General features: G+C 39.5%; 1 protein-coding gene across 1 annotated transcript in view; it reads left to right on the forward strand.

Annotated features, from left to right (window-relative positions):
- col24a1 (collagen type XXIV alpha 1) overlaps window positions 1-26,442 on the forward strand; it is a 152,555-nt gene that overhangs the window by 1,946 nt on the left and 124,167 nt on the right. The window contains exons 2-3 of the mRNA XM_088349367.1: window positions 10,949-11,019; window positions 18,695-20,034. Of these exons, the coding sequence (XP_088205493.1) occupies window positions 10,949-11,019; window positions 18,695-20,034 (1,411 nt within the window). The remainder of the gene's footprint in view (window positions 1-10,948; window positions 11,020-18,694; window positions 20,035-26,442) is intronic.

Genomic DNA, 26,442 nt, shown 5'->3' on the forward strand with positions numbered 1-26,442 from the left:
ATTGCAACGTAACGAAAATACAAATACTGTACAACAATGTCAATTCGAGACTAAAATACGTCATATTACAATATATTTCACAAATAGAGTCCGTACTGCAAATGTGTCAATTCTCTCTCATTGAGTCTCAATAGTGATAAAGAAGTTACAGGTTTTTATTCAGTCAGAAGAAAATGTTTAAACTTTTTGGTTGCAGATTGTTGGTCTTTTCACGATAAGGATTTTTTTCCATGTGTTTGTAAAAATGTGTAGTATTGCCACAGTAGCAGACCACTTTACCACACAAACGACACCTGGCACTGTCCTTTACTGTAGTTGAAAAATAAAATTACATTCCGCGTTTGTCCTGTCGCTTTTAGCTTCAGGTTGGGCTCCGCGCATCGATCTGGCCCTTTCTTCTGCCTGGCAGGCAGTATGCAGCAGCGAGCCATGTAGGGAGAGGCTCTAAAACTCCAGCATAAACTTGCGAGGGTGTTGGGTGAGAGAGAGAAGAGCTCTAATATCAACATGAAGAAGATAGATAGAAAGACAGATAGATACTTTATTCATCCCCGTAGGGAAATTCACATTTCCAGCAGTATCCTTGTGCTGAATAATAAAATAAAGATTTAGAATACAACTCGGATTGTGATTCAAATACGAAAGTGGATCTTCCGTAGCGAGCGATGGCAATGTCAGGGACGGAAAAACAGGTCGGTAGCCGGGACAGGGAAAGCAAACGCGTGGTCGGAAACGAGTCGTAAGCCAGGACAGGAAAGTAGACGTAGTCGGGATCAAAAATGGGCTGTAAGCCGTGACGGGAGAGCAGACGTGGTCGGGATCAAAACAGGTTATAGCCAGTGACAAACGGGAGCAAAAACGTAACACGCGGGAGTCAGGGTTGAAAAAGGCTTGCCTTGTATAAACAGGAATTGCAGACGGACTGACAACAAGGGACAGATAGGACTGGGTTCAAATAGTGACAGGGAGCCAATCAGAACCTGCGGCGGTTGGCGTCAAATGAGCGGGCACAATTGAATCACATCAGTAATCATGACATATACAGGGCGCACTGGACTATAAGGGACATGGAGTGAAAACTACAATAAGAGCTACGGTTGCGTACAAAATAAATAAATACATTTAAATTGAAATAATTCATTTTGTAGAACATGACTGAACATTATGCTATCTGGTTTCATCACTTAAATTTAATCATTCATTCATAAATGATTACTGTGCCGTCCTCACTCCGATCCCTTGTTCTTTGCGAAAGTTGCGTTCCCAAAAAGTCAAAAAGTCAAGACCTGCTGAGTACAAACATTATTTATTTATCTATTTATTTGTAAAATATATATTTTCCTCCCTCTTCTTTTGCCATTTGTAATCAGTTTTGGAAAAGCTCTAGTGAGGCACTAGGGCGGCGCCAAAGAGCTGATTGCAGAGCTAGGGTGTCTAGATTATGTTTTTGATTGTGTTTTGACTTTAATAACAACAAACGGTTCTGGAAAGGGGAACCGAGTCTTAGTGAAGTGAGTTATTCAGTGACATCTCCAATAAACTGCTAATTCAAGTTTTAGTATTTTGTTCCAATGTTTAGGTCCTACCCTGGAATGATACTTTGAGGCCCCTGCCTTAATATGAATGTTTAAAGGCACAGTGTGTATGATCAAGCGCCGCATCTAAAAATCATAAAAAAAAATACTATTCACTTAAAAATAAGCAAAAATATATGAACTATGGTAAACGTGAATATTTTAAAATACGCGAAATTTGCATTCATTTCACATAACATTAGCCTCACTGAGAGGGAGCTTAGATAATGTTGCTCTATCATACTGCTACGGGTATCCCCCAAAACCCCGAAACCTTGCAAAAGCTTAAACCAGAAAATGAGAAGTAAAATGGTGCAGTTTGGTCACCTTGAGTCTCTGTTGTTTTTATTCTTCCTTGTGCTTTTTAGCATTTGTTTTTTGGTAGCACCACACAAAGCTGTGACAGTCTCTTTAATGAAAGTGCAGCCCTCCCGAATTATGGGTTCATTTCTGACTGTTTGATATATTTATTTGAATACTAATTCATTATATGTTTTATTCTGTAGAGCAAATATTCTAAACGATATTTGACAGGCCGCACGTCGGCGCAGTGGTTAGCGCGTGTGGGGCACAGTTCTGAGGTCATGAGATCGAACCTCGGTTGGTGGATTTTGCATGTTCTCCCCGTGCCTGTGTGGGTTTTCTCCGGGCACTCCGGTTTCCTCCCACTTTCCAAAAACATGCATGTCAGGTTAATTGGCTGGTCTAAATTGTCCCTAGGTGTGATTGGGCGAGTGAGTTGTTTGTCCCTGTGTGCCCTGCTACGGGCTGGCAACCAATTCAGGGTGTCACCTGTCCACTGCCCAAGGATGGCTGGGATGGGCTCCAGCACCCTCGCGACCCTACTGTGGATAAGCGGTGCAGATAATGGATGAGTGGATATTTGACAGTGGTATCTTTTTCAGAGGTTTCTTTGGACAAACCTGGGCCAACCTCACCCAGACGCTAGCTTTGCCGGGCCCCAAGTAAAACAAGTTTGAATCCCCTGGGTTAGGTAGTATAGTATGCATTAAATTGTGGCTTAGCACTTCATCACCAAGCTGCAAAATGACCCATGTCAACTACCAAAAAGATCTGTCTATGCTGTGCATGCAATGGACACATGGCCCAACACAAATAATCCCCTTCACCTACCCATTTTAGTGTTGACTATGCAATCAAATGTTTTCCACCTAATTCAAAGCAAACATGCCGAAGCAATTAGCGGTTGCACAGAGAGCAACCAACCTCTGTGTTGAAAACACACAAAATGAGTTAATTTTCTTTCTATTGATTATTTTTTTACCCACAAATAAAATACTGGTAAAACTGCACAATGGTTATCATTTTGCACTACTCTGAGTAGTCACATGTGATGTCCATTACTATAAGTGAGATAGACTTTCAAACATCTTCAAGTCTACTTGTGAAAGGGGAAAAAAAGGGTAAAACAAATAAAGACCACCGAAAGTTTACTCACAGCTCTTTGTGTGCTTGCTGTCTTGTAGACTGAGTCAATCTTTGCTCTACACTGACCTCTTGACTCCATAAACCACTCCGCTCTAAAAAGAGTGGTCTAAAAATAACTGCTGTGCTTGACAGAAAAAAAACTTTCTTATTTTATATATATATATATATGTGTGTGTGAGTGGGAGAGAGAGAGCGGCACAGTTCTGAGGTGATGGGTTCATATCCAGCTACCAAGCTTACTGTGCGGGGTTTGCATGTTCTCCCCGTGCTTGCGTGAGTCTCTCCAGGCACTTCGGTTTTCTCCCACATGTGCATATATATATATATATATATATATATATATATATATATATATATCATTAGCTGCTGCACCGCTTATCCTCAGTAGGGTCGCGGGGGTGCTGGAGCCCATCCCAGCGATCATCGGGCAGTGGGCAGGGGACACCCTGAACTGGTTGCCAGCCAATTGCAGGGCACACAGGGACAGACAACTCGCTCGCTCATTCACACCTAGGGACAATTTCGACCGGCCAATCCACCTGTAATGCATGTCTTTGGAATGTGGGAGGAAACCGGAGTGCCCGGAGGAAACCCACGCAAGCACGGGGACAACATACAAACTCCGCACAGTAAGTCCGGTAGCTGGACTTGAAACCACACAGGAGGTTCCCAAGACCTTAGAACTGTGCCGCCGTGCTGCCCCGTATACTGGGGTCGCAGGGCAGTGTGCTGCGGGCAGTGGGCAGAGGACACCCTGAACTGGTTGCCAGCCAGTTGCAGGGCACACAGGGACAGACAACTCGCTCGCTCATTCACACCTAGGGACAATTTCGACTGGCCAATCCACCTGAAATGCATGTCTTTGGAATGTGGGAGGAAACCGGAGTGCCCGGAGGAAACCCACGCAAGCACGGGGAGAACATACAAACTCCGCACAGTAAGTCCGGTAGCTGGACTTGAAACCACACAGGAGGTTCCCAAGACCTTAGAGCTGTGCCGCCGTACTGCCCCGTATACTGGGGTCGCAGGGCCGTGGGCTGTGGGCAGTGGGCAGGGGACACCCTGAACTGGTTGCCAGCCAGTCGCAGGGCACACAGGGACAGACAATTCGCTCGCTCATTCACACCGTGGGACAATTTGGACCGACCAATTAACCTGACATGCATGTTTTTTGAATGTGGGAGGAAACTGAAGTGCCCAGAGGAAACCAAAGCAAGCACGGGGAGAATATGCAAACTTTACACAGGAAGGCTGGTAGCTGGATTTGAACCCAAGACCCAGAACTGCGCTGCTGTGCTGCCTGCCTGCCTATCTATATATATATATATATACATATATATATATATATATATATATATATATATATATGTAGAGTATATTCGTGAATTGAGAACTTTGTACATGTAGATGTTTTCTTTCATACGAAACAAAAATAAAAATATAACTTCACTGACTCTGTCGCATCAATTTGATAACAGAGCGGACCCTCCGCTTGGCTATAGAAAAGCACACCAGATTGTTTTGCAATTGCCTTGTCTCCTTTTCAGCTACATAAAATGAATACATTTTTGACATGGTTAAACCATATCTCACCAGCCAGTTTTGAATTATTTGAATGAAGCAGAACCAATCAAATTCACTGCTCTCTTGACAAAACTCATTATGGCCATTAGACTGGACTGTACCTAAGAACTGGCACTTGTAATGAAACTATTGTCCACATTTGCACACTTTTATTAGACTTATTAGATTTATATGTTAAAATATTTAGAGCCGTTTGGATTGATTAACAACTATTCCTACTTTGCTGTTACTAATGACGTTGCTAATGGAAGGCCGATTCAGACATATGGACGTGAGTGTCTCCATTCAGTTGACAAATATTGATAAATCTAAGATTTTTTTTCCTTTTTGCCTTCAAGTATGGATATTAGCCTCCCTGTGAAGGGATTGCATGTTCTTTGTATGCATGGTTGTCTCTGTGTGCCACGTGATTGACTGACAACCAGTCCGAGGTGTCCCTTGCCCCCTGGCTGATATCAGATAGAATGGACTCCAGCCCTCGGGTAGGCGAGACAATCCAAATATTGATATTATCGATACTAGGAAAGTACTTGGATCTTATGGATACTAGTGTTTTAGGAACGATAATACACTCCTCCATCAATTTCCTCAAAGTGCAGGTCCTCCATAGATCACTGTCAATCGGCCATCTCTAAGTGTATGCCTGAGTGTGTGACTGACAGGCACACTTTTAGCACCTCCTCTTACCTGGCAGACCACTCCATTGCGCCTGCCAGGCAGGAAAGAGGACCAAATTAATGCGCCTACCATTACCAGAAGCTAAAAATGGCAGACCTAAAGAACAAGAGAAACGAGAATGTCAGGGTTAATTTGTGTGGTAAAGTGGCCTGCTACTTTGTCAACACCACAAATTTATATAAACAGATGGAAAAACGCGCAACCTGCAGAGAGCAATGAGGCGCGACCAATAATATAAACATATTACCTGAACAAAAATCTGTACATCCATTGTCACTGTGGCAACAGAGTCAAAGAGAGACATACTTTATTTGCATTAGTGACTTTATTTTCAAAATATTGTCCAATAGATGGTATTTTAGTTTTCTATATTGCATTGTTATACAGTATTCATATTTTTGTTACATTGCTGCTTTTTTGGTTTGACTCTCTTAGCTTTTGTTCTGAAAAAAGATGAAATCAAAACATTTCTATTCATTTTTCATAATGTTAAAGTTTGCATTGTAGTCATTCGATTAATAATGAAGCATTTTTAGTGCATACAATCTTTGTTTTGTGTTTGTTATAATTATAAACTAACTCAAGTGGAAGGGTACATTCATTTTTTGATTATGACATTCCCCAGCAAAAATAATCTATCAGTATTGATTGATACTACTATGTATTTACTTGTAACGGATCGATCCCAAAATTCCTAGTATCGCCCACCCCTATCCAGCACATGCGCCACCCTAGAGAAGATAATCAGCTGGGAAACGAATACGTTTTCTTTTCCATGTGCTGGTGTTTGCATGTGGAAATTATTAAGTGCTATGTCTATCCATCTTGTTTTAGAAAGGCTGAATGGAACATTGTTCAGTTTCGAAGTTCAATTGATGGGAGAAAGACACATTCCTGTTACTATTTGGAGTGGGCTAGTCCATGTTGAGATTATTTATAGTCTTGAGATGACACCCACTCACCACATAGTGGTATATCCCTCAGTCAACAGAACAACAGTGTTTGGGGATTTTTTTTGGAAGTATTTTTAGTGAAATGGCCGGAAAGCATGTCAATAATTTTTATTAAAGTCAAGTCATTTATTTGTAAAGCCCTTAATCCATAGAATCCTCAAAGGGCAGCACAGACACCCATTACACCATCCCCTGATCTGAAACCTACATTAGGGAAAGGACATACTCTAAAACCTCAGAATGAGAAAAATTAAGAAACCTGACATTGATTCATTATTCTTTTCAAGTAATAGTATGACAGCACGCATTTTATGGAATCTAAACGTTTGCCAGCACATTTGGCTATTTCTACAAATCTATGTTGGCCTAGATGTGAGTAGGAAGCTTTCAGGGATACCTTAAAATCCGCTAACAATGATAACTGAAAAAATGCTGTCTCAATCATCATCAAATGGGTTGCTATGACAAATGTAAAATAGTAAGTAGTCACAGTTGCTTACTAGTTACTTCACTTAAAAAGTAACTCATTTACCCCCCATATTACGAATACCAAAGAGTAGCTTGTTACTCTGTAGGTAACTCTCTAGTTACAAATTCCAATATAAACTTTCATTGAAGCTGACCCCCTAAAACTGCTTTAAAATAGCCACATGTCGTGATTTTTCAAGCGTTAATTTTGAAAATCGTTAGGATTGAAACAAATTATTCTTTACTGCAATCAGTAAACGAATTTGCCTGTAGATGCTGCTGGTGCTCAACCACAAACCTTTTTTTTCTCTGAAGGATGCGAGAATTTCCTACACTGATAAAATTAAATTATGTAATTACTGGAGTTCTTTGAGTTCTAATATGAATTACTAATCTGAAGAAAATTGAATCAATGAACCAGGCTGATTGAAATAACACACACAATTTATTAACACAGGGAATTAATGATAGAAAAAAAAGAAAGGGTTAGGGCTCCTCTTTTTATATGGACCAGGGACGCTTGACCAGATCATGCCTATATGGGCGTATCCTTTGATATCTGATATTCACAGTATCAGGTAACTGTCTTTGAAGTTGTTAAAGCAAAATAATTGAGAAATTTGCATAATGTTCTGTACTTGAAAATACCCCTCCAATCGACATAATTACGTACGGTGAGAACATTATTTTTATCAATACATAGCTTTGGATGTTTAAATTGCATTTAAAACTTTGTTATCAGATTTCATTATGGTACATCGTGAATTGGTATGTTCGGGAACTGTCCAAAAGGGGACGCAGTCGTTCCATTCATTCAAAAGTTCTGAGTTACTTGAAAGTCAATTTTGTGCTGGTCTTATTTGCTCTACACACATAATTAAAAGAAATTAAGAGAACGTGTACACCAACCTGTGGAAGCAGCCAACCCCTTCATATTTCTTAGCTTGGTCTTGCAAACAAACACTTAACCGATACACTACATATCCATTTTGTCTCTAGACTTCAAGTCACTCAACGATTTCCTTCTCCATATCTGGATACTGTCGAAGTCTTTCTCACATTTGCCCTACTGTTTTTGTTGTATACGCCAAACCCTATTCCCACGCACTTCCTACCATTTGCTACTGGTGACACACAACCATATATGTGCATATAAGCTGAATCCCGGATTTCAGTATTTGATTGTTGTAAATAAGGCTTGATTTTGAATATACACGGTTGGGATAATATTTCGATGATAAATTTTGTGTCCTCATACTTTGGCTTGTGTTGTACTTTGTGGATACATACGAACATACCCTCCCTTTAAAAATTATGCTGGATATTCTAGGTTTGTATGTGAGATTGTAACGGATACAGGAACGATCGGCACTTCATATTTTGCATTTAATGAGTCACGAAATAACCCAGTAAGGGTTTAGTTTTCCTTCAAATATGATGCAATCTCTAGAACGGGTTGTAGAGTATTTTTGAACTATAAGTCTTTTTGGAGTATAAGTCGCACCAGCCCAAAAATGCATAATTAAGAAGGAAAAAAACATGTTTAAAAGTTGCACTCGGAGTCCAATTTTAGGGGAAATTTGTTTGAAAAAAATCGAACGCCAAAAACATACATGTTATCTTGAAAGGGAATTTAAATAATGTAGAGAACGGGGTATACTAACGTTACATGTACGTGCATGTCTTAAACACGCTCATCAGTAATGACGTAACATATTGAGAGTTATTCAGATAATTCTAGCACGAAGAACATGCTTACCAAACTGTCAGTTTCACTCAAAATCACTAAATCCAATGAAATTTTCATCTTCTGTGTCACGGTACACACTCCGCTGATCGTTTCCGCCTTCCGCTCTTTCCTCGCTTACGTCTGACTCACCGTCACCTGTTTTTCTGCCAGTCCATTACATGTCTTTTGCTAACTCCAAACTTCTTTCTGCTTTTTGTCTGTATATTTTACTAGTCACAGCTTGTAATCTGCAGAATATAATTTTATTTCCGGTGCCATTTTGTTCAGTCTTCTCAGTTGTTTTTATAAATAACCGGTGTTGTAGCGCAAAATGTTCCCCGGCGTGAAATGTCACTCAAATGACTTTGTATCTCATTTTTGGGGGAAATGTAATAGAACAGTAAAGTATTTGGACCTTGTATTGGTATTCCTTCTGAGCAAGTTGCAAACATTTACTTTGGCAAAATGCCTCTTTATCTTCTGAAAATTCATGTCCCGATTGGTAAAAAGAGGGGACATTTTTCAGCAAAATGCGGCAAGGTTGAAATTGTCAACACAGGCCTAGAGCGCCCCCTTGTGGTTTAGTGTGAAAATAACGTGTGAAATGTTGTACCTGGTAACCACGTGTTAATTATTTCACAGATAAGTCTCACTGGAATATAGGGCTTATGAAAAAAAAGACTTTTGTGTGGAAAATACACTATACACATTTCCAATTTTACTGAACGCTTTCCCACTTGTCTTCTTATTCTGCTTGTGATTCTCTCTTCATCGTTTAAGTGTGGGAAAACAAACATGCCTGTCAGCCGCAGGCTCTTTGCCGAATAGGGCCGCACAAACACTTGTGTCTCAAGACATCTTCTTTGTTATGTGACACTGTCTCATGCTAATACCGAGCCAGTGAAATCTTAAGAAGCAGACCATGACAAATTGGATTCTCAGGTTTGTCTCGCAGGGACAGCAGCGCAAACCATCTTTTTATACATTTTGGCTGAAGAGTCAACAATTAACTAGTTGCAAGATCCACAGAATGTTTTGTCTGCTGCTTTCTTGGCATGGAGGCTATGCAGGATCATAGATAAAGTCTAAATATTGCAGTACGCTAGAGTATATTGAAAATACCTGGATAAAAAAATTGTCTTTTACTTTATTTGAAGTAATGGAGGGCAGCACGGCGGCGCAGTGGTTAGTGCGTGTGCGGTATAGTTCTGAGGTCATGAGATCAAACTCATGTGTGGAGTTTGCATGTTCTTCCCGTGCTTGCGTGGATTTCCTCCGGGCACTCCAGTTTCGTCCCACATTCTAAAAACATGCATGTCAGGTTAATTGACCGGTCCAAATTGTCCCTAGGTGTGAATGAGCGAGTGGGTTGTCTGTTTCTGTGTGCCCTCCCAGTGGCTGACAACCAGTTCAGGGGGTCCCCTGCCCACTGGCCGAAGATAGCTGGGATGGGCTCCTGCACCCCCGCGATCCTACTGAGGATAAGCGGTGCGGATAATGGATGAATGGATGGATGAAGTAATGGAAATGTTACCCCTGCCTATCTAAAGGTTCGTTCCACATTTTAAAATGTGGTGATTTGTTGTGTGGTTCTGAAAGTAGACGTACCTTTACTAAGTGTCACCAGTGAATATTGAAAATGTCTATTTTCTAATTATTTGATGTATCACACACAGCAGCGGTAGGGGCCCTTTTTGACTCAAACAGCCATAAAAGCAAAATATTTAGATTTTTTTTTGGGGGGGGGGGTAAGAGCCACACCACATATTATGAAACAATATTTAACAAAACCGCTAAACCCGCTTTCCGGACAAAAGCTTATTTTTCAGCACATTTCATTTCACTGTGTGACATCTGATATGATTTGATAAAATCTATGAAATAATAATAATGAAAGAGCCTGTGTCCCATATTAATACACCATTTAAAATTTGTCTCCCTTCCGCAGTTACTCAAGAGTGATACGGCTCATTTTGACTGTTATTTTTTTCATAAATAATAGATTAAAGGTGCGAGCAGAATTCTTTTGTAAAAATGTCACAAAATTCTGCAAACGTGGATTCGGACGTATTTACTTGCTTTGGGCGCGGACAGAGCAGGACAAAAGACAGGAAGAAGTGTTTAGCCTCTTAGCATAGCTCCACCCATCCCTATCAAATTGCTTTGGCTGCTCTGTTGGTGTTTTGGCGTATTTGAAGTTTGTTCTGTTGATTTTCATCATAAGGTCTCTCAACAGTGAACATGAATTATTTGATAAGCTTCCATATAAAGAATTCCTTAGCAATCTACAGCCAAAACCTATTTTTTTGTGTGACACTTTGAATGTAAACTGTAGTTCAAAATGTCTATATTTAATGCTTTGTTTCCCCTGAGTTGAGAATTGAAAAGTAAAACTCAACACTCGTGTTTTAAAGCAGAGATGGCTAGTTAAGACAAAAAATTCGGTTCTTCTTTTCCATTAATCTTCTAGTATTACAAAAACACATTTGAATTTGTTTCTTTGTCTCCTTTAGGTGGAACTTTCTCCTGCTCCTGTCAGTATGCTCTGCAGCGCTCTCCGGAGAAGAAGACTACCTTTCTCAAAGTACGTAGTATTAAAGATTGATTTGTGGTCCTCAGGGGAAATAAACTACAACTTATATATGTGTATATACTGGACTGTCTCAGAAAATTAGAATATTGTGATAAAGTTCTTTATTTTCTGTAATGCAATTAAAAAAACAAAAATGTCATACATTCTGGATTCATTACACATAAACTGAACTATTTCAAGCCTTTTATTATTTGAATATTGCTGATTTTGGCTTACAGCTGAAAAAAACTCAAAAATCCTATCTCAAAATATTAGAATACTTCCTCAGACCAAGTAAAAAAATAATTTTATAACAGCAAAACTAAATCAAACCTTTGAAAATGTCCATTGATACACTCAGTACTTGGTTGGGAATCCTTTTGCACGGATTACTGCATCAATCCGGCGTGGCATGGAGGCAATCAGCCTGTGGCATTGCTGAGGTGTTATTGATGCCCAGGATGCTTCGATAGCGGCCTTCAGCTCATTTGCATTTGTAGGTCTGGTGTCTTTCATCTTCTTCTTAACTATACCCCACAAATTCTCGATGGGGTTCAGGTCAGGGGAATTAGCAGGCCAATCAAGGACAGTGATGCCATGGTCAGTGCACCAGTTACTGGTGGTTTTGGCACTGTGGGCAGGTGCCAGATCATGCTGGAAAATGAAATCCTCATCTCCATAGAGCTTTTCAGCAGATGGAAGCATGTAGTGCTCTAAAATCTCTTGGTACACAGTTGCATTTACTCTGGACTTGATGAAACACAGTGGACCAACACCAGCAGCTGACATGGCTCCCCAAACCATTGCTGATTGTGGGAACTTCACACTGGATTTCAAGCAACTTGGATTTTGCTCCTCTCCAGCCTTTCTCCAGACTCTGGCGCCTTGACTTCCAAATGAAATGCAAAACTTGCTTTCGTCGCTTCTTCTCCATAGCCCAAGTCAGACGCTTCTTCCGTTGTCTTGAGCTCAGAAGTGGCTTGACCATGGGAATACGGCTATTGTAGCCCATTTCCCGGACACGTCTGTGAACTGTGGCTTTTGATACCTGGACTCCAGCTTCAGCCCACTGTCTTTGAAGCTCCCTCAAATTCTGGAAGCGGCTCTTCTTCACAATTTTGTTAAGGCTGCGGTCATCTCTCTTGGTTGTGCAGCGTTTCCGGCCACATTTTTCCCTTCCAACAGACTTTTTGTGGATATGCTTTGAAACTGCACTCTGTGAACAGCCTGCTCTTTGAGAAATTTCTTTTTGTGTCTTACCCTCCTGATGGAGGGTACCAATGATGGTCCTCTGGACAGCAGTCAGATCAGCAGTCTTCCCCATACTTGTGATTTAGTTTACTGAACCAAGCTGTTTTTAAGGCTCAGGAAACCCTCGCAAGGTGTTTCGAGTTAATTAGATGATTCAGGTGATTAGTTGAATAGCCTACTTGTATACTTTTTCATGATATTCTAATATTTTGAGATAGGATTTTTGAGTTTTCTTAAGCTGTAAGCCAAATTCAGCAATATTAAAATAATAAAAGGCTTGAAATAGTTCAGTTGATGTGTAATGAATCCAGAATGTATGACATTTTTGTTTTTTTAATTGCATTACAGAAAAAAAAGAACTTTATCACAATATTCTAATTTTCTGAGACAGTCCAGTATATTTATATATATATATATATATATAATATATATATATATATATATATATATATATATATATATATATATATATATAAAATCACAATCACTAAACCGTATAACATCTGAGATCTGAGGATACTTACTCTACCAGGAATTGTAAACAGCAATCTGCATTTATTTCTTACATGTTGTCTCAAAACTCTCCCCCTTTCCTCTGTTTTTCAAGGATAATTTCATATGGTCACAAAGGCAGCCTGGGATCAAACTTGCAACCTTTGAGTAGTGAGAAGTGTAGCCTAGTTACTTGACGGATTACTTACATTTAAAAGTAACTACGGCATTTTTTTTTACTACAAGGCGCACCAAAAACCCTAAATCAACCAGAAATTCGCACTACATTTTGCTGTATTTTTTAGACTATAAAGTACATTTAAAAAACAAGAAAATTGCCAGGTATTCAAAAGTATTCCTTATATTCCGTTGCGCCTAGTCTGGGATTGGAAATACTTAATAGGAAGTGCATTTTAACATAAAAAGGATAAGCGATACCCTTTATTATTTAAAAAATATGTTTTGTTACTTCCTCCTGACATAAGTGTTCCTTATGTGAAAAAAAAAATACACTAATGAAATAAAAAAATGAAATAAACAAGAACAAATCATCAAAATATTGAAAGTAATTCTATTTCTAGTTTTAAAAGCAATAGTGTGTATTATTTGACCATTATATTTTGCTCTATTGTGTGGTAGTATTGAAAAAGAGTGCTAAAAAGCACGCGGAAGTATACAAACCACAGAGACTCAAAAGTGACCAGAACGCACCACTTTACTCCCTCTAGGTGAGGCCCATAATATGTAAAATTATATATTTTTTTGAAATGCATGTTTATATGACAATGTATTTCATGTATTTTTTTCAAATGAAATGAAATGAAATGTTTATTGAAGGTATTGTTGCATACATTAATCAAAACATGACACAAAGAAAAAAACTAATGCTGAGAGTGAGCATGGCCAAATATGGTCACCTTACGCCCCCTCCCCTAAGAAAATTTGACAAATCTGTTTCTGCCAACCTTTGCTTAAAGGTTTGCACCGTATTTGCACTAATAACCCGGTCAGGCAAAAAATTCCAAATTTTTGGTATCCTGAAAGAAATAAAGTTTCCATGCAAGTTGCTGGTAGGTCTAGGCACCCGTAACTTATATCCGTAACCGAGGAAACCATCTACACGACAGAACTCAAAAAATTGATCAAAAGGCACATCGATCATTCCATGCATGAAATGAAATGATGAAATGATCTGCATTTATATAGCGCTTTTCAAGTCAATGACTTCCCAAAGCGCTTTACATTGTGCTTCACATTTCCCAATAGCGGCCGTGATCTGTGCAGCCATGTAAGGCGCTAACCTGCTTATTGGGGGTATTGGGGATTCAGTGTCTTACCCAAGGACACTTCGGCATGTAACACGGACAAGCCGGGATTCGAACTGGGATCCCTTAATCCTAAAACGATCGCTCTACCTCCTGAGCTACTGCCGCCCCATGCAGTACTTTGAACACAAAAATTAAATCAAATCGAATTCTGCGGAGCTCCAAAAAGTCCAAGTTCAGTCTTTGTAGTCTTTCCGGATATGACAAGTTGTGCATCCCAGGTATCCGCTGCGTATACCGATGTTGAACTCCTTCCAGTAGTTTAATGTCCTTGAGTAAGTAAGGGTTCCACACAACGCTATTATATTCTGACCCGGGTCTAACATAAACGCAAAACATTCAAACGAAGAATGCTGGGTTCTTGTTGTAAAAGTGTCTGTAAATGTTTGAAGCTATGTTATTGGCTTTGTTGGTAATTCTGGCGATATGCGTGATAAACTTTAGGTTTGAAGTAAGAGTGACACCCAGATCCTTATGTTCAGTAACAACATGCAAATCATGATCATTAATGTTATACAGCGGAACAGAACCATGAAAAAACGACTGTGCTAAGCATTTATGAGATAACAGTTGCAGTTGCCACTGTTCGGACCAAAGAAAAACTGATTTAATGTCATTTTGGAGAGAATCAATTGTTCCTGCAACCTGGGTTTTTGGTAAGAAAGCCGACAGTTTAGCATCATCGGCAAAAATTGAGATGTCACGACTTTGAATGGCCTCAGGTAGGTCGTTCACAAAAAACAGAAATAATAATGGTCCTAGTACTGAGCCCTGCGGTACCCCACTACAAACTTCCGACCACGCTGAAAGAACATCATCAATTTTTACGCATTGTTTACGATTTGACAAATATGCAGTTATCCAATTATTACATTATTTAAATTGTTTAAATCAACATTTTTATTTTTGTTTCATGAGATTTCTTTACCACTAGAAGGCGCTAAATAATACTGTTTTTGTGATTTGCTGAGGAAACAAATACAGGAAGCAGGAAAATGCAAGCTGCTCAAAAATAAATGGCATTAGATAACAAAGTAATCAACCAAGTAACAAATAAATGGTCAAAAACAAACAATAAAACTGTCAGAACCAAAAAACAAACCTGAGAAAGCAGGATGCGCCCGAAAAGGTCATAGTTGTTAACAAAGGTGGAGAATAAAAAATCGCCCTGAATATTGTCCAAAATGTTGTTTTACAGACAAATTACAGACAAATTAGACGCCCTTTGGTGGACGAAGGCGCACCAGATCACTACACTTTGTCCCTCAAAACATGATTTTCTTAACTGCTCTTAGCTCTTTCCTGCAACCTGCTTAAGAAAAATTTACTCTAGTGTGCTCTGACATTGTTTTATTACTTTGTAGTACTTTATAAAAAAAAACTTTAATGAACCCAGATAAAAAATCACTGAATGGCTTGAGTTGCTGTTAGCTTGCTAATCCTATCACTAGTTTTATTGTTTGGGGCTGAGGTGTGCTGAATTAGAATCTTTGGTCTCATTATTGCCCTCTGCCATCAGGTAAGAGAATTGCATGCCTCACTCTGCATCTGCAGATGCTTAGCACCAGTGTTGGGTGCATTACTTAAGAAAGTAAGTGGTTACATTTACTTGCTAATTTATTAGAAGTAATTCTGTTACGCCCCCAGATTACCGACACACAAAAGTAGCATGTTACTCTGAAAGTAACTTGCTAGTTGCAAATTACGGTATGAACTCCTTGAAGCTGACCCCCTAAACCTGCTTAGAAATAGGCACACAACAAAATGAATATAAGTACATTTGTATACAATCTGTGGAAGTGTTGAACCATTCATATTTCTTGTCTTGTGCAATCTAAAAAGCTTGTAAACCAACCCAGTTGAGACACGCCATATCCATTTTGTCTTTTGTGTTCAAAAACACTCGAAGATTTCCCTCCCCCATTTCTTCAACATTTTTTCTTTTTCCTCCAGGCACAGTGTATCTCAAAATTAATTTACAAATAAAAAGACCGAAATTCAGCCCGATGTTACCTTAAACTGTGCTTATGTATGCCTCATTGATATTCTGTCGGTCTGTTTTACCTGTATAAGCCACGGACACCTCCTTACGCGCTGCCTACAACTCGCTACTGGTGACACACAGCTGAGCTGACCCCCCTATTATAACATTTTATTTTATAGTTGTGAATTCGGCTTAGATACGTATATATGGTAAGGAGAATATCTCCATGAGGAGAAATTCACCAGCCTTATATTCTGTGCTTGATACAGCGTAACAGTATTTAGTCGTATTTTGTAAACTCTTCGTGAAGTGTTGACGGTGATTGTTGCTGGCGGGTCGATGGTTGGTTCTGACACTGTAAGTGAAGCAGAACTGTTCAGCCGTCGGAGAACATTGTAATTCATTATCTGCATTGAATGAGTAACGCAGTAACCATGTTCTAACGACAACAGAATGACAAAATCTTATCAAAACGGGCTACTGTACTCATTACAGATTAAGTAATTGCATTCCTTTGAAACGCGTTGGTCCTAACACTGGGCAAGCATAGGCCTGACGCTTCCAGTCGGCTATGTGCATCAATTACAATGAATTATGTATGAAAGCAATGTTAAGTTTAGTGTAACCACAGTAAGTTTTATCACGCCATAATCTTATAATCCTGAGCAACAGGTGACTCACAGGCAAAGGCCGAAAGATCTTTTTCCTCTCTTCTTCCTACAACGTGTTGGCTCTTGCACTCATTGCCTCATAGTGCACATAAATAACCTCTTTACGAACAGTGCTCCGAAACCAGGGGTCGGGAACTGTTTTGACCTAAATTGAACATTACTTAAGATTGTTGTACATTAAGAACACTTTGACCTTCATTTTTTCCATAAATAATGGTTTCAAAACAAGAGTTATTTTGTAAAAATGCCACAAACTACTTCAAATGAGGATACTGACGTATTTACCTTTGGTGCAGACGGTGCTGGGTAGAGAGAGGTGCGCTGTCGTTGTAGCTTCGCCAACCCGTACTGCTAACTCAATCAAATTGCCCTGTGTGTTTGACTGAGGTTTCTGGGTGCTCAGTTGTTCTGTGGGTTTTCATTATAAATCGTGTCAAGAGCTTCCATATTAACTATGGATTCCTTAGCAGTCAGCCAAAACAGGGTCTTTTGGTGACACCTTGACTGTAAACTGGAGTGCGTTGTATGCTTTTTTTGTACCTGACAACACCATTCATACGATGAGAGCTAAATCAGGTATATGTGCAATAGACTCGATTCTGCGCTTATCAGTATTGGAACGCTACAGATGAGATTTAAAGGAGAGCACGATTATTTAATCTGCGCCATATGTACTCATTAAAAGAGTGATATATGGCTCGAGCCATAGGTTCCCGACCCCGGTTCTAAACTAACACATAGTCCCCCCCCTCTGGGCACTCCTCTGTGTCAAGTTTAGTCATGTTTATTTAATCACTTTTCATTTGTTTACATCAAAAACTTAGTTAAAATGGTGTTGATGTTGAAGCATTGTATGTACACTATAGTGCATCAGGGCAACAATAAATTGCAATTAAGTTTGGTGATAATGAGAATCTGAGGTCGCAGGCTTTATTTGAGATAAAAACACTTGTCTCAAATGTAATACAAGCATTCTTTGTTGTTGAATGTGCATGACTTTAAAAAAACAAAAACAAATGAAACATTGCAGTACAGACGGAAGTGTTGACATTTCCACTTGTAATTGGATGAACTAGAGCGATCCGCCCCGTCAAACCTAATAATCTATCTCTTCCAAGTGCAATTTACTCTTAACTGAGTGGGAACACATTTTGGAACACATTTCAAGAAATATTGCTTCCCTTAAAAAAACATTTGAAAGAAGTACCAGTTTTGTTTATTTTGTTCAAAACATGTTTGGTCGATTTTTCGTTATGCCCATTAGAAATGAAACACACAGCTTTTCAATTATTTTAATTATTATTTTTTCTCACACAAGCGCCGACAGACATTAATGTTTGCGTCACGGTTTTGAACACAGATCATGACAAGTAAATTTCATTACAGCACAGAGGTCTCAAATCTGCACCCCGGGGCCCTTTTCTGGCCCTCGGGATGACAGTTTGAGGCCCCTGATGAATTAGTAAGTTAAAGGCAAAGTGTGTATTATTTGACCGCTAGATGTTGTAGTATTCTGTCGCACGAGTGAAAATAAGTGCTAACATTCCCAAATGAATGAAAATTACCGACACAAAATGACCATAAATGAAAAATTATTCTCTATATTTTGCCCAGCCATTTGCTAGGTTATTGTTTTTTTTACTATATAGCAGACAATTATGTCATCTTCTTCTAAGTGAGGCTCATCTTATGGAATATAACCTATGAATATCTAAACACAAGGTATCAACAGTAAAACTCGATTAATCCGGATTCGGTTTATCCGAATCTTTGCGAAATCCGGATGAAAAGTTTGGTCCGGATGATTTCTAATGTATTTCTTACGAAAAATCTATGCATATGCAAGATTGTCAATGTCAACCACAGAGGGCAAGTGAACATGATTCATGTACGACCAAGTTCTGAGCTCCAATGAAACAAAACAAGTCTGTTAAATTCAAATATTTCCCGTTTTTCTTTTACAGGAGTCGATATCCTCTATCAACTTGGACTCACAGTTCAAAGACCAACGGACAATCCATACGAAAGAGTTGCCCAACCTTTCACTGCATATACCACTGTTCCCTCACCTATACATTTCCCAATATCTGGACATGGAGTAATACTAGACTCAAACTTTCTTTATGAGGCTCCTGCGAGTAGTCTTTTTCCTCCGGAGTTTGGTGAGGAGTTTTCTTTTGTAATAAGTTTAAGCTCCAGGCGAGCGAACAACGCTTTTATTTTCAGCGTCAGAGACAGCAAGGACCGAATGCGTTTCGGCATTCAGCTCCTGCCCCACAGAGTGGTAGTCTACATCACAGAGAATACCGCAGTGTACTTCAATCATAATTGGCATGATGGACGCCAGCGTCCTTTTGCTCTCTGTTTTCGAGCACGCTCAGTGTCTTTCTATTCGGATTGTGGAGCAGTGCACCAGCAAGAGCAAATCGCGGAGAGGGTACTGACGCTAAGGAATTCTGGTGGTCTCTTCAGTTTGGGGAGGAAGAACCCCAGAGCTACATTGTTCGATGGTCAACTCTGTCAGTTAGACATATATCCTGCAGCTCAAGTTGCTTCGCACTATTGCAGCTATCTTAAAAAACAGTGCCGGCTGGCCGACACATACCGATCGCCTTTTGCACAACATACTTTTGCTATGAAATCCAAAGATGCACCTCTTAAAAGTGCAACGATGCCCCATGTTGGTACGGCAAACAATCCTCAAATGTTGATAAATCCCAAGGGTAAAGTGGTCCCTTGCAGCGTGTTAAAATTTAATTCAACCTCAACCGCCATATCAGAGGTCCATCTAGTAGGCCGGGACCACATTTCTGAATATAAAACCCCTGCTGAGTCAACTATGTCCTCAGTTCAGTCTAATAAAGAGAAATCAGCTATTCACAGTAGGCAACCAGCTCTGGATTTCACCCCAACTGTAACAATATCGCAAAATATGTTGGCGAAAGACCAAACAATACGAGGGGAGTCTGATCCATTTGTAATAAGCTCGAAGAACAAAAGAAAGTCTACGGGCAAGCAGCGGACTAGTGCCAATCCAGGCCAGTTTTCCTCAGAAAGTATTTCAGAAGGACTCACTACCATATCTCGAGCCAACATTGGAGAAATACATCTTGGGCCTCTGGAAGCTCTGCAGAACCTAGAGACCGGAATCGATTTGCATTATGAAAATAATGTAAATTCTGCAGAGCAATACCAAATGGATGGCGGCTATGAAAATGGATATGATTATTCATACGAAGAGGCAGATCTTTTCTACGACTACGACAGCATTTTACGTGGACCAAAAGGAGAGCCGGGTCTTCCGGTGAGTAACATATTAATCCCATTTCTCATATTCCTAGAATGCAATAAGTATTGAATAGAATTGTCTTTATTGTCATGAATTTCAACGTAGTAAATATTGTTTGCAACACAATTAGAAATGGGACTCCAGGGTAACTACGTAATAAACACTAAACAGGTGAAAATAAGACTCAAAAATGATAGGATAAATAGGCAAATATATTTGCAGGCTAGAGCTTGGATAAGCTTAATTTGTAATCATAGTGCAATGAAACATAGTGGGCGGCACGGCGGATGAGTGATTAGTGCGTCCACGGCACAGTTATGAGGTCATGGGATCAAATCCGGCTACCTGCCTTTCTTTGCGTTGGTTTCCTCTGGACACTCAGGTTTCTTCCCGCATTCCAAAAACATGCATGTCAAATTGTCCCTCAATGTGAATGAGTTATCAGTCTCAGTGTGCCCTGCGACTGGCTGGCAACCAGTTCAGGGTGTCCCCTGCCCACTGCCTGGAGATAGCTGGGATGGGCTTCAGCACCACTGTGGCCCTGCTGAACTTAAACTCATTATTTTACTGGACTGAGCCACTTCATATTTTTTCAAACATTAACTTGCCAAATGAATAACATTATATTGAAAAATTTAGCTTTTAAAATTTCTATAACCTCCATAAACTACCGTTATTCAGGACTACAAGACGTTCCTTTTTTCTGTATTTTCAATTAGTGCAGCAGTTACTAATAATTAAATTTGCATTTATATATATATATATATATATATATATATATATATATATATATATATATATATATATATATATATATATATATATAGGAGTGTGAGAAAACATTTTCAAAACAAGACTCAATGTGCTATTCTGACTTAAAATCAGATGCCCGCACAACCAAAACAGTACATATGCTAAACCATTAGACTAATCTTAAGCTCAAACACACCTTGCACACTCGAGACCAAGTATTGCTACTATCTATCTATCTATCTATCTATCTATCTATCTATCTATCTATCTATCTATCTATCTATCTATCTATCTATCTATCTATCTATCTATCTATCTATCTATCTATCTATCTATCTATCTATCTATCTATCTATCTATCTATCTATCTATCTATCTATCTATCTATCTATCTATCTATCTATCTATCTATCTATCTATCTATCCATCCATCCATCCATCCATCCATCCATCCATCCATCCATCCATCCATCCATCCATCCATCCATCCATCCATCCATCCATCTATCTATCTATCTATCTATCTATCTATCTATCTATCTATCTATCTATCTATCTATCTATCTATCTATCTATCTATCTATCTATCTATCTATCTATCTATCTATCTATCTATCTATCTATCTATCTATCTATCTACCTTGGTCATATCCCTCAAGAGGGGTGACCGACAGCAAGACACACACATACAATAACAAAGAAAATAAAAGGGAAATTAAAAAAAAAAAAAAAAAAAAAAGAACTGATTTCTAACGTCATGCCCACTCCATCACGAGAACACTTCATCACCTTACTCTTCCCAACATTGACACATAACTTACGCCTATCACATACTCTTCCAAACTCCGTTACCAACCTTCTCAATGTTTCCTCAGAATCAGCCACAGCGCTGTGTCATCTGCAAACAATAACTAACTTACCTGCCACACTGTTCCACTGTTGTCCGTCATGTATTGCTACTACCACATAAAAAAAAACATTATACATATTGACACTAGAAATTAAATAAGAAGGGATAAAGGATAGATATCTGGCTCACAGTCATCAGACTGATAACAGCACAATATGACGTCACAGTTTTTGGCCTGATAGGAAATATATACCCATTAATTAGTTACCTGCTGTCACACTAAAATATTCCATCAGCCGATACTACTTGTTAGAAAGATTCCAAACATTTATGTATAGTATATTTTTATGTTGTAGTAGCAATACTCTCCTATATTTATTTTTTCCTCTATCACTTTGTCATGTGTGAAAAGGATGAGAGAGCTTATGATCAGTCACATGGCTCTGCAAGTGTACTGTTGTAATTGTACCAGCTTCTGAATTCTAGTCAGTAGAGTATATTCCGTTTTGTTTAGAGATCGTATTTGTCATACTCCTTCGTATACGTCAATACAAATGTGATTCATGTTGACTGCTGAGCTAGTTGATTGACAGCTGCGGACACAGTCCGCAAACGAGTGTTTTATCCGTGGCACAATGTGTTAATTTTCTGTATTAGACATTTCCCCATGTATTTATTTTTTTAAATGTAAAAAATGTGAATATAAAGGAATGGCTGTTTAAGCCCAGGGCTTAAAATCCAGTGCAGTTTTTTTATTGTATTTGCGCATCCGGCTTTTAATCAGGTGCACTACGTAGTGCGGAATTTACGGTAACGGCATTTTGGAAAGCACATTTTAAAGCAACGTACAAAATATAAAAGAGCAAGTAAAGTAATCATCACAGTTATTTCAAAATGCAGAGTATGTGCAAATTGTTAAAATAACGCTTTTGAAAATCTTGGATGAGTTTTTTTTTGCCTTGAATTTGACTTCTATGTGCGGAAGGGCCATTCGTCTGGCAATTGGGGGCGCACTGTAAATGTTTTTCTCCATTCAATTAGATGATTTATGTCACGTTAGGTGTCAGGAGTACTTTGCTGCTTGAGTTCAATTTTGGCATACAGATTTTCAGGTAACGGGTCATTTCAGAGAGTACACCATATCATACTTTTCATCTTAACAATGTAAAACATTTGGAGTCATCCGTCAACTTATTTTTTACGGCCTGCAGGTTAGGAGAACATAGCTCAACTTGCCATACGTTGTTTGAACTATCTCACTTAATTTAAGAATCGGAGCTAGTGAAATTTCTGTTGTGAAACTATTACATTTAGTCATCTTGGAAATGGTATTCCATTTGAAATATTGGCTTCTGATTTTTACGCCTAGGCCTTCAGCTACAATCTGAATTAGTGATGTGTCGTTCGCAAACAAACCATCTCTATGAGGGAAAATTTGGAAGTGAAATTTCTGATTTTATTTGTGGAGGAGAGTTGATTTGGGACGATCCCACCCTAAACTTGGTTCTTAGGGTGCGACAGGGCCGGCCGCTGCCAAGCACGGTCCACTCGGGGAGCGCAAGATGGGGAGTGCGACAAAAACATTCTCAAAACGGGCCAAGGGTACGCCGCACGGCTGCACGACACATAAAGCCTGTCTTTAAAATCTAGGTCAAACAAGACTTGTTTAGGTAGAGACAAAGAAGAGCAATGATGGGTGGATAGTAACAAAAAAAGTCTGCGAGAGAGAAACCCAGCCTAACCCGAACATAATGATTGACATTCAAGGCCCAGGCCGAAATTTGGGTCGGGTTCGGGGTTAAGCTCTTACCTCTAGGTTGAAAGTGGCAGACCAAACTTTTTCCTGCTTGCGAAAGGCTTGCTCGCTTCGAATTTGTCCGACCTTCAGCATTTAAATCTACACAACAGTATATTTCCTTGTGCAGCCCATTCTCTCAAAGTTTAACGGTTGTTGGCGCGATCTCTTTGTGGATTGTGCCCTGGCCAAACATAGTTTGTGAAACCGGTGACGTTTCCCAAGGCTGTTAGCAGGTGCACAGACGGCAACTCATAATCGGACTGGCTAAACCAAAGGCTTTTTCGGAAATTGATGTTACACAGGCTTCAGGATTTTTTGTGAAGGCCTCTGGTTAGATTTATTAGCATAGTTACAACTCATGGCAGAAATGTGATTTGTTGGGAATATTGCGGAGGAGATCAACCAGTGTATGCTGTCGGGTCTCTCTGCTGATGAAGGGTTGCAAGGCACAGCAACACACCCCTTGTTGTGCTGTGTCCTTAATGTTTGTTGTCAGTTTGGGAAAAGCGAAGTGGAATGAATGTTTTGTGAATGTGCCAATGACTCTGGCCACCTCTTACTAGGGGGATATTGCTTAGATAGATAGACAGATAGATTTTAAGATCTTAACATGAATTTATTCGCTAAATCCTATTGTCTTTGTATATCTTGGTTACTTGAAGGCCTGTTTTGAATGCAAGGTCAGATGAAGTTCAATGGCTCGCTGTGTATATGATCTCAGTGACGGAGCTCCGAAAAAAGCAGTAAAATACCCCCTGAGGAAGGAAAGAGGCTAACAGGCATGTTTCCAAGAAGGGTGTGCAAATCGAGTAGTGCATACACTTGTTGCCCGAGCAGTATGTTCTTCAATCTTGAAATGCAAATTTGAGCTGGTGTATTATTTGCATGTAGTATGTATTTATTTGACATTTAATGGGACGTTAGTTTCAAATAACAGTAGTTCTATAGCTGAAAGTTTATCATGTAAAAGGGAAATAAATCAGTGTCCTTACTGGCTCTGGGAGTCCCTAGATCAGGTGTCTTGAACTTGAAGCCTGGGGGCCAATTGCGGCCCACGGGATGAAAGTTTGAGGCCCCTGCCTTTACTCATTCAGTGCCGTATTGTATAAACACGTTTCCAGTCGTATTGCCCCTGAGTGCAAAAACGTCAAAAACTATTTTAAAGGTTTTTACACTGCTGATCAGCATGTATTAACACTATGGAAACAATTTCTGTATGACAAATCACCATTTGACGGCAGGAATGTCTTTGATCACATTTTTGTCAACACACTTTGTGCCTTGTTTTGTTTCCTGTGCCCAGCGTATAACACGGTATGGCAGTTTATCGGCAGCCCATATACCATGTACGCGCATTGTGGTGTGAAAAAAACGAGGACCTAAGTACAGACAGTTTAACGCTTCAAAGCTTTATTCTTTCTAAAAAAAAAAGATAACAAGGTCCCTTCATCAACGAATGGGAGGGAAGACGTTTCACGTACGGCCGTGATCGCCATGACGACCAAAATCACGTTGTCACGTCACCAGAAATACAGGGGCTTAGAGTTTTTTGCAAAGTTCATACATTGTTCATGCATAAGTTTAGTGTGCTTGCAATTAAATGTTATTTTGCAAGTAAGTGCCCTTTTGTTTATGGAAAGTATTGTTTAGATATTGGACAAATCACACATATAAACTGAATAAGCAACAAATGCTCCCTCTCGCCGTTTTTTTCAAACGTTTTCTTGGAAACAAGTATTTTCAAAAAACTTAACAATGTTGAAATGTTGTTTTCTACACATGTCACGGTTGCCATGGCACCCAATTGGCCCACGCCTGTGGTGCTAGCTTCTGTCACAATTGCCATGGCGCCCAATTGGCCCCGCCTGTGGGCGCCAGCTGGAGCTTGTTGACAGATTGGCTCCCTGTCAGTATTTAAACTCTGTTTAGTCAGCCCCCTTTTGTCGGTCCGTCTGCGAATCTCCGTTTCTACACAGCAAGCCCTTTTTTTGCCTGTCCTATGTTTTTGCTCTTGTTTTTCCTCCCGCTATGATCTGTTTGATTTCGACTCTTTCCATTCCCGACACCGGCATCGCTCGCCACAGAAGTCCCACTTTCGCGGCTGTGCAACCTACTCCTGCGACCAACGATCTCCGGATCAAGTGTGCGCTCTTTTCTCTTTTTCCCAATAAAACAGTGAGTGAGTGAGTCCTGTTTCCTGTTCTGGTCCTGACAACACAGTGCAAAAAAAACTCAATTAAAAGATGAGGGCTCAGGCTTCTTTTTAAGGTCTCTTTTGCCTATATAGCTACAAAGCTAAAATTTCTGTAGGCCTTTAAAAATGAGTCAAAATGCCAAAAGTTGGCCGGCACCGGCACTTTCCATTTGAGAGAAACATTGGGCACTGAAAAAGTTAACCGCTTCCTGGTAGTAAAACATAGATTAAAAAAAGAATAAACAAAAATACATAAAATATGATACAGACGTGCATTTTTTTAAATAAATGTAGGCCGAGAAATTAGCCTCACCTAGAGGGAGCTGACATACCGATAATTGTCCGCCATCTTTCTCTTCTGCATTTGGGTTGGCCAACGTCCATTTTTTTGTGTTTTTTCCAACTTTTTCCTTTTTTTGTTTTTGTGTACGTGTTTGTCTTCCTATCAGTCACCCCTCTTAAAGGATATGACATGGGTAGATAGATAGATATATATTTTATGTATCTAGTTAATTCATTTATGTTATACTTAATCTAACTGAATCGTCTTTTTAAATTTCAACTTGCTTGCTCGAAAGTGACTTCTATACAAGGTCATTTTTGTCTACGCTTTTCAAGTCACAGAAAACCTCCCAAAGCGCTTTTTTCAATGTGCTTCACACTTTCCCTTTTACACACACAAACTAACTGATAGCAGCATCAGCCATGCAAGGCAACTACCTGCTCATAGGCTTCATTAGGGATTCTTACATGTAACACGGAGGAATCAAACCTGCGATCTTTTGATCCCAAGACAAGCACTTTATCTCCTGAACTACTGCCAGTAAA

Source organism: Urocampus carinirostris, chromosome 12 (assembly GCF_059441175.1).
Source record: "Urocampus carinirostris isolate Australia breed hairy pipefish chromosome 12, RoL_Ucar_1.0, whole genome shotgun sequence".
Lineage (NCBI taxonomy): Eukaryota > Metazoa > Chordata > Actinopteri > Syngnathiformes > Syngnathidae > Urocampus > Urocampus carinirostris.